This window comes from Neopsephotus bourkii, unplaced genomic scaffold (assembly GCF_033783945.1).
Source record: "Neopsephotus bourkii isolate Nb327-2 ecotype Australia unplaced genomic scaffold, CSIRO-AGI_Nbou_v1 NB_168, whole genome shotgun sequence".
NCBI lineage: Eukaryota > Metazoa > Chordata > Aves > Psittaciformes > Psittacidae > Neopsephotus > Neopsephotus bourkii.
The window spans coordinates 18,119,553-18,127,901 of NW_026900684.1; the positions used below are offsets into that span (position 1 = coordinate 18,119,553).

At 49.3% G+C, this 8,349-nt stretch overlaps 2 protein-coding genes and 1 non-coding gene across 4 annotated transcripts; 1 reads left to right on the forward strand and 2 right to left on the reverse strand.

Moving 5' to 3' along the window:
* Positions 1-1,260: 1,260 nt before the first annotated feature.
* RPS3A (ribosomal protein S3A) lies at positions 1,261-6,315 on the reverse strand. The gene is made up of 6 exons (XM_061374067.1): positions 6,161-6,315; positions 5,274-5,377; positions 3,442-3,629; positions 3,060-3,268; positions 2,361-2,470; positions 1,261-1,422 (listed from the first exon to the last, which is right to left on the reverse strand). The coding sequence occupies exons 1-6, from the start codon at positions 6,220-6,222 to the stop codon at positions 1,301-1,303; spliced, it is 795 nt and encodes a 264-aa protein (XP_061230051.1). The 5' UTR covers positions 6,223-6,315; the 3' UTR covers positions 1,261-1,300.
* LOC133223849 (small nucleolar RNA SNORD73) lies at positions 2,039-2,108 on the reverse strand. The gene has a single exon (XR_009728709.1). It is a non-coding gene; the product is annotated as a small nucleolar RNA SNORD73 (small nucleolar RNA).
* Positions 6,261-8,080, forward strand: LOC133223401 (ribonuclease CL2-like). 2 transcript variants are annotated; one of them, XM_061374085.1, is made up of 2 exons: positions 6,261-6,350; positions 7,564-8,080. In XM_061374085.1, exon 2 carries the CDS (start codon positions 7,570-7,572, stop codon positions 7,999-8,001), a length of 432 nt encoding a protein of 143 aa, XP_061230069.1. In that variant the 5' UTR covers positions 6,261-6,350; positions 7,564-7,569; the 3' UTR covers positions 8,002-8,080. The 2 variants fall into 2 exon arrangements, with proteins under 2 accessions (XP_061230069.1, XP_061230064.1); XM_061374080.1 differs by lacking the exon at positions 6,261-6,350 and adding an exon at positions 7,064-7,159.
* The last annotated feature ends 269 nt before the right edge of the window (positions 8,081-8,349 follow it).

Here is an 8,349-nt window from a genome sequence, read left to right on the forward strand (position 1 = left end):
GATGGTTACCTGAGTAATATCATTCATCATTTAATATCATTCCCCATATTAAAACATCAACTTGGAAGCGCAACGTGACATCCCATCTCTGCAGTCTCCCAAATAAATTAAGAAACGTATTTTCATTTTGCCCACAGTTTGCTTCACACTAGAATTATCAACCAGGAAAAAGAAAGAACTCCCCAGCATGGAAGAGTACAGCCCTCATGGGTAGCACTCCTTTACTTCCCCCTAGTATCTTTGTTGCAACAGTAACATTTAATTACTTTCCTTGGTTTCTTGCCCAAAGCTATTTCAGAGCTGACTGCAAGAGCCACCACGACCTCAAGAGACCTTCCCAGATAGGTCAAAACTGTTTTACTGTCTGATTTTAAATCACAAACTTCCAAACAATTTAACAGTACAGATATACATTTGCTGCCCGATTCTAATCAAAACATGCCCCCAGTGCACAATACTCAGCCAGAAATACACACTCTTTCAATTCTGAAGCTTGCATAAGGCAAACAAGCAGCAAAAATGCCACTGGATGATGGAAAAAGCACCCAGAATTACTCAGCAAATCACTTCAGTGTGCTTTATGTTCTGAACACTGCCTTTTGCCATTTCATAGCACAATTCTTCCCCCTCAAGTTCCACGGCGTTTTTAACTGTGATTACACCTACCCTTCAGTTCAGAGGCTGAACACACAACCCTGCTCCTGAGCACATTCTGCACTGCTCAAAACCCTGCTTCCCCATCAAATCTGAGTTGGTTTATTTGACTCAGATTTATTTGACACCTTTTGACTTTCAGAGACCAAGCCAATCCCATGAGAGGTCATATCAAACTGCCACCAAGCTTAAACATACGTAATTTTCAAGGAAACAGTATGGATAAATCCCTACAACTTCCCTATATTAAACTCCCAGAAACAAGTTTTCCCTGTGTGGCACCCCTATTTCCCTGCACAATGTTCTTCCTTGATGTACCTGTTACCACAGCAACCTCTGCACATGCCCACAAGACTTCTTTTGCAAGGACCAAAATTCCTGGGAAACCCCAACATTCAGAACCCTTAGTATTGTACTTCCCCCCCCTTCAAGAAGGACAGTCTGCTTTCTTCCACCCATCTCACACCACCAGTCATGAAAAGCAGATCACCAGAAGTTTAGGGGTTTTTTACTTAAATTAAGGCAATGGGTTTACCTGATGAAAATCCCATTCACACACCCAGTGCCAACATTGTCTAGCAGCAATACAAGCAACCAAGCAATAGCTCTGTATATTAGAACTTTTATTTTCCATCCATTTTTTGTTTCAGACAGATTCTTGCACAGGTGGCTCGTATCCATCAGCTCGCTCTACTTTAGTGCCTGCCTCGTCTCCAGAGGGTTTGCCAGCACCACCACCTTCTCCATGCAGCTCCATCAGCTTGCCCACTAGAAAGAAGGAGTGTTATGAACAGTGAGAGATGCAGTTTTAAATTACTCAATTGCTCATCAGATATAAATTAAACCACCAGAAGATTCAATGTGGGTATGATCAGAAGGTTCATGCAAGGAGATGCTGCTGCAGTAACTGACAGAAAAAAACAAGCAGGGAAGGAAGCGCTACACAGTGAAATTGCAAATTAAACTTTCTATATAGAATCATAGAAAGTTAGGGTTGGAAAGGACCTTAAGATCATCAAGTTCCAAACCCCTTGCCATGGGCAGGGACACCTCACACTAAACCATGTCACCCAAGGCTTCATCCAACCTGGCCTTGAACACTCACAAGGTTGGGATGGAGCACTCACAACCTTCCTGGGCAACCCATTCCAGTGCCTCACCACCCTAACAGGAAAGAATTTCCTCCTTATATCCAATCTAAACTTCCCCTGTTTAAGATTTAACCTGTTACCCCTTGTCCTATCACTACAGTCCCTAATGAAGAGTCCCTCCCCAGCATCCCTATATGCCCCCTTCAGATACTGGAAGGCTGCTCTGAGGTCTCCACACAGCCTTCTTAAAAAGAAAGACATGAAGTCAACAATAGGCTGCTGCATTATATGGGAATGTCAGAAAATGGGAAGATAGAATCATTCCATGTCATTTGGGACCGAAACATTTTGTCATCACTCATTCCCAAGCCAAAGCCTTTAAGCATTCAGCAGCAGTTCCAGGCAAGAATTCAAAAAAGCTCTGAAGTACAGGAATCCTGCTTGGCTGTCAAGCCTGAAAGGCAAACACTGGACTAGAAGCCAAACACTTCTTTACTAGTAGTGAAGAAGCTTATGATGCTGCTTTAACATCTTATCCAAGAGCAAATGCATTTTAAACTAACAGCTTCCCGCCTCCTCCACTGAGAGCATCGAAGTCTGCAGTAATTGACTTACGTTCGAACTTGGGCTTCTTCAGCATCTTAACCTTGCGGACATAGACATCGTGAAGTGGGTAAATGGACTGACAGGCCTTCTCTATGTCTTTGCCAATACTGTCTGGGATCCTGAGGAATCAAAGCACAGCAGCCCAAGAACATTAAACACTGTTTCTGCTTCTTCAACAGCACAGGCTTAAAAGAATTCTTAAGCATACATAATACTCTACAGAAGCCTGTATTATCAATACTACCTTCACTCTTTTAAGTACATTTAGATTCCAAAACATTTTCCTTGCAGCATTAGAAGAGATACAGTATAAGCATGCTCATGTTGAGAGTGCATGTGCAACTTCTGGAAGCAAAAACCACACTTTGGAGAACGTCCTTCTATCAGAAGAACCCAGAACATTCACAGCCCCAGCTGATCAGAGTTACAATTTTAGTCTGTAGAAACATGAATCGAAAGAGCCTAGTTCTACATTTATGCAAACTTATGCAAACTTATTTATGATAGCTGATGGAAGCCAAATACTATGTTGAGATTCAGTATTTGAAAAGTGTGCTGGGTCTTCAACATGAGAGGCAGTTTGCCTGATCTCTGCTAAACACTATGTGAAGCACCTGCAATCCCGAAGTACCCCGGGAAAACTGGCCAACAAGCAACCATGTAAACTGTAAGGGGGGGAAAAACCAACAGAACAGAGTCAGAGCTTACAGCTTATTGACAACTTCTTTCAGATCATTGGTTTGGACCTCTCGTGTCATGATTTCCATCATCTTCTTGCGGATCTGCCGCACCTGCTGATGCTGGGCATACGAGGTCTTGCGGATTTGGTTATTGCGCTTCTTTGTGAAACCCACGCAGAAGAGGCGCAGCAGGTAACCATCGGTCGTTTTGACATCTACATGGGCTTCAATCATCGTCTAAAAGAGAAACAGCCATTTACCATCAACATGATGGACAGGTTTCTCAACATGACCCACCTGACATTCACTAACATCTGCTGCTGCCACTGCAAATACAGCTGTACATGCACCCGTGGCTGCCTCCTTTCCCTGAGGCACTGACAGCAATGCAGACCTCGTGCTTTACACACCTGCCACTTTTTGACCATGGAGCACATTTTATCCCTGGTGAGGTCCATTCCATGGAAGTTGGTCAGACAATTTTTGCCCTGAACGTCCTCAGTTACCAGCTTGAATTTACGGAAGGCAACCTCATCATTCTGCAGATCAGCCAGGCTCACTTCAAATACACGACCCTTCAGCCCATCAGAGGCAATTTCTGTGTTATGAAACAAATAAAACCTTTTATTAACATTAGAAATGCATTATTCAAACCAAATATTGACTTTCCATTTTATTGTTTCTAACAGTAAAGGATGCCACTAGTTTCACTGCTCTGAAGTTTATATGCATCTTGACCAAGATCAATTCAACTCCTAGAACCAAATACTGTATTTTGTTAATTTGGTGAGGAATCTTCTTAGGGTAATTGTATCAGGCGCTGAACACAAATACCAGTCCACAGCAGATCCCAGGATATGTAATAGCTTTGGGGTTGGGTTGGTTTTTTTTTTCAATGGAAGCGGCTACGAAGTATTTGGAAATTATGAACAACAACAGGAAGACAAGCATGTGCTCAGCAGAGCTAAATCAACAACAACCATTTTAAGTACAGCTCTAACAACTAACCATTTTCACACTGCCCGACTCATGCTTGGTTTACAATGACCCTTTTTTACTTTACATGTATGCAGTTGAAAATAATGCTCACCTTTGTAACTTTAAGTGAAACTAGAATAGTATAATGCAACTATTTAACCATTCTACACAGCTGACCTTCCAAAAATACTGATGCCTCTTAGTGGATCACCCTGTATTTCTAACAGATGCTCCCCTTTCCTGAGCTATGACAGACAACACAAAAAGCCAGTGACACATGTACCTGTGCTCCCACGAAGTTAGCAATTCCAGCTCTAAAGATCACTTTACCTGCTAAGTTTCACATTTCAGTCTCTTCAAACGTGATGGTATTTATAGAATCACAGAATAGCTAGGCTTGGAAAGGACCTTAAGAACATCTAGTTCCATGAGCAGAGACACCTCATACATCCTTATTGCCCAAGGCTCTGTCCAACTTGGCCTTGAACATCACCAGGGATGGTGCATTTATCACTTCCTTGGACAGCCTGTTCCAGTGCCTCACCACCTTCACAGTAAAGAACTTCTTCCTTGTATCTATCCCATTTTCAGTTTACACCTATTACCCCTTGTTCTGTCACTACAGCCCCTAATGAAGAGTCACTGTCCAGCATCCTTACAGCCCCCCTTCAGATACTGGAAGGCTGCTATGAGGTCTCCACGCAGCCTTCTCTTCTCCAGGCTGAACAGCCCCAACTTTCTCAGCCTATCTTCATACGGAAGGTGCTCCAGTCCCCTGATCATCCTCGTGGCCCTCCTCTGGACTTGCTCCAACAGTTCCACATCCTTTTTATGTTGAGGATACCAGAACTGCACACAGTACCCTTCTGTACCAGTCTCCACATCTGCCCCTGATAATCAGAATGACTCCTTAGTTCTTAACAACCCTCAAACTCATCAGGTTACCCCAGTACCAGTTCATTAGAAACTTCAGGTGTGCCCTTCTGTACCCTAGCCACATTCTGGTACTCCTGGACAAGCAAGGAGCCCACTGTATTCATTTCCCTGCAACCAAGGTATTTATTTAAACACTTTGCCAACTTCAGAAAAGTCATTCAAATCAAGCAATTAAGTTAGAGATACCTTTCATCTTATTTTTAAACTTCCAGGTTTATAACAATATGAGTAAAAACTGTTTGCCAGCCATTCTTTAACTGAGTCTCACTTGGAGCCAGCACAAAGAACAATCATTTCTCCCTCTATTGCATAAAGCCCCACTACTCACTAGTTCCTTGAGTCCTGGTGACAAGCGTCTTCCCAATGTTTCGGATGTTAAACATTGCTGGTGCTTTGACATCATACCAGTCCTTTTTGGAGAAAGGATCAACCCTTAATTTAAATAAAGCAGACAAGATACTTTTTACTGACTTTTCTTAGGTGAAACTGAGCTGAAGTAAGAACATCCTCCCCATACGCCTTGTGAAACGGGAATGAAAATAGTAATACTTTGTGCTTTCAAGTTTAACGTGGACAGAATGGCAAGTATGTGAATAATGACACCATTACCCACTACAGGGAGACAGCATTCAGTTTACTTCAGAAAAACTGGAATCAACTACAGAAACATCATGAAGCTGAAATGACAAGCTGTACAGTGCTACAATTCCAGCTACTGCTCAGAAGCGATACAGGCTTTTTAACTTCCCCACGAATACCCCATTTCATTCCTTGACTTCTGCAGCCGAAATACACCACATACAACGAAGCATGTACCACCACCACCCCTCGAGACCCCCTGCTTCCACAGCAAGCAAACCACGCTACGCCCACTAGGCCTGGGCACCCGGCTCGCAGCACCCCAGCCGGTGCCGGGACCCGTACCGGATGCGAGGCACAGCCCTGCTGCTGCCCTCCCAGTCGTCGGGAGCGCACCCTGGGCACATGACGGGACCAGGGGAGACCCAGCTCGGCCGGGACCCGCGCTTCCACAGCGGTCCCCAGCCCGCACCTCCCCTCCCGCTGCCATGCAGCGAGGCCCGCGCTCGGCCGCCGCCATAACAGCAGCGGCCCGCTCCCGGCCACCGCCATCCGCCCCGCATCCGCGCCATCCCGCCGCCGCGGCGTCCCGCCCGGTGCCCCCGAGCCCGTCCCATCCCGTCCCGGCCGCCTTACACTTTCTTCTTGGCGCCTTTCTTGCCACCCTTGGTGAGCCGCTTGTTCTTGCCGACCGCCATGGTCCCGCCCTGGCCACGGAAAGACCGGAACCACCAGATCGCGCGGGATTGTACGAGAGTGAGGCTGCTCTCTCGCGAGAACGGGGCCGCTCCCCGCCGGGACCTACCACAGCTGGACGGGACCAACGGTGCGGGGGGTAGGGGGCAGCGGGGGAAGGTGGGAGGGCGGGATGGGGGTGCGGTAGCTCTGGGGCAGCTGAGCTAGTTCTTCCGCTTTGGGATACACGCAGAGCCGTAGAGATGTAACTACAGGGCAGGGCGCTCTCCGCCTTCATCATGGCTGATCTTAGAGCTTTTACAGCTCTTTTGGGGAGGGTGGTGCCTCTCCCTCTGGAGAAGACACGCTCTCTATGCGAGTCCATGAGGCTCTCCCTGATGGTCGAGGGAAAGGGTGTCATGGCTAGTTCCCGCCCCAGTGGGGCAGCCAGGACCATGTGAGGTAATGGTGGGGCACTTCCCGGGGCACAGTGGGAAGGGACAGAGCTCTGGAGCAGTGCAGGGCAGCCATGGACATACCACATCGTGCAAGAGGGGCAGGAGCGCCTGACAGCTGTCCCAGAGGTGATGCTGACGTGCTGCCTCTCCAGGGAACCAGGTATCCCGTCGGGCACACAAGGGGACCAAGGTGTCCTGCCCCTCTATGGGACACGTGGCAAGGCCAAATGCATGGTCCAGAGCAGCAGGGGCGGGGGGCATCCCAGGGGACTTGCGCAGCCAGTTACGTGCTTCGTTAATGACTGCCTAATGACCTTGGGGTAGGGCACCAGGCGGAGTGGGGCCTCACCTGGCTGCCCACACAGATCCGCTGGACCTTGCTCTTTGTCCTGCTCCTCCTCCTGGATCCTTGCCCGTTGGGCCCAGTATAAAAGAGGTGCAGAGGAGTGGGAGGGATCCCGGAGACCCCAAGGCCATAAGGGAAACTGAGGCACATACACAGGTGCGCGTGAGGGATGTGCAGGGGACCAGAGTGTCTGTGGGAGGGCACTGTGAGCAGCCCAAGCATCCAGTGGGGAAGGGTGGATATGTAGGGGATCCAGGTGCTGGGGTACGGGGTGGATCTATAGGGGTTCGGGGGGGTCCATGGGGGGACACAAGCTTCTGGGGAGTGGAGAACTGTAGGGGACTCAGGTGTCCATTGGGTGTTCTGTAGGGGACCCAGGCATCCCGGTGGAATCCAAGCCCAGGTGTCAAGGGGGGTCCACATGTATTTTGAAGGGATTTGTAAGGAAACCAGGTGTACAGGAGGAGGAAAAGAATTCCTGTAAAGGAATCGAGCATCCAGCATGGGGTTTCCAGTCAGGATTCCAGCAGTCTGGATGTCCCTGACCCCGCTTCCCACAGGTGCCAATGGTGGGCTGGGCTCTGTGCATGGCGCTGGTGCTGGCAGCGCTGTCAGGCGCGGTGGGTGAGACCCGCTACGAGAAGTTCCTGCGGCAGCACGTGGACCATCCCCGGACATCCCCGCTCTCGGCACACCGCTACTGCGAGACCATGCTGGCGCGGCGGCAGGTGACAGCGCCCGGCCGGCCCTGCAAGCCCTCCAACACCTTCGTGCATGCTCCGGCTGAGGAGCTGGTGGCTGCCTGCACCCAGGCGCCTGATGAAGCGGGATTCCACAGCACCCCGACGCCCATGGGCCTCACAGCCTGCCGCCTGCGCGGGGGGAACAACCGGCCCCCTTGCTCCTACCGGGCATTGCAGGTTCAGCACCACGTGCGTGTCTCCTGCCGTGACGGGCTGCCCGTGCACCTCGCTGGCACCTATGCTCCTCCCCAGTGAAGCTCCACATGGGGGGAATGTGGATTCTCCCTCCCACTGGAGGCCCTGATAAGGCCTGCAATAAAGGAGATGCTACAGGCCTGGGCTCTGGCATCAGCTTCTGGGGGACCCTGCGATCCTACCCCTCTCTGAGTGCTCCCAACGCTGTCCAAGGTGGACATGGCTCCCCCTGTGCCTCATAAAAAAACCTGTGCTTTTCCAACCTCCTGGGTGTCCCATAGCCCCTTAGGGTGCCTCCAACCTCTCCTGTGCCCCGTAGATCTCCCTTTTCTGGGTGCTCCATAGCTCCCATGGGTGCCTCATCACACCCCCAGGGTCTCCCTGTTGCCCTGGATGTGCACCAAACTC

What these genes read in the sequence shown, in the direction of transcription:
- RPS3A (XM_061374067.1), bottom strand. Translation starts at nt 6,222, where the DNA reads ATGGCGGTCGGCAAGAACAAGCGGCTCACCAAGGGTGGCAAGAAAGGC. An exon ending in CACCAGGACTCAAGGAACTA is followed by an intron (nt 3,630 to 5,273) that starts GTGAGTAGTGGG and finishes TTCATAACACAG; the next exon opens with AAATTGCCTCTGATGGGCTG. An exon ending in GAAGAAGCCCAAGTTCGAAC is followed by an intron (nt 1,423 to 2,360) that starts GTAAGTCAATTA and finishes CCTTCTTTCTAG; the next exon opens with TGGGCAAGCTGATGGAGCTG.
- LOC133223401 (XM_061374085.1), top strand. Translation starts at nt 7,570, where the DNA reads ATGGTGGGCTGGGCTCTGTGCATGGCGCTGGTGCTGGCAGCGCTGTCA.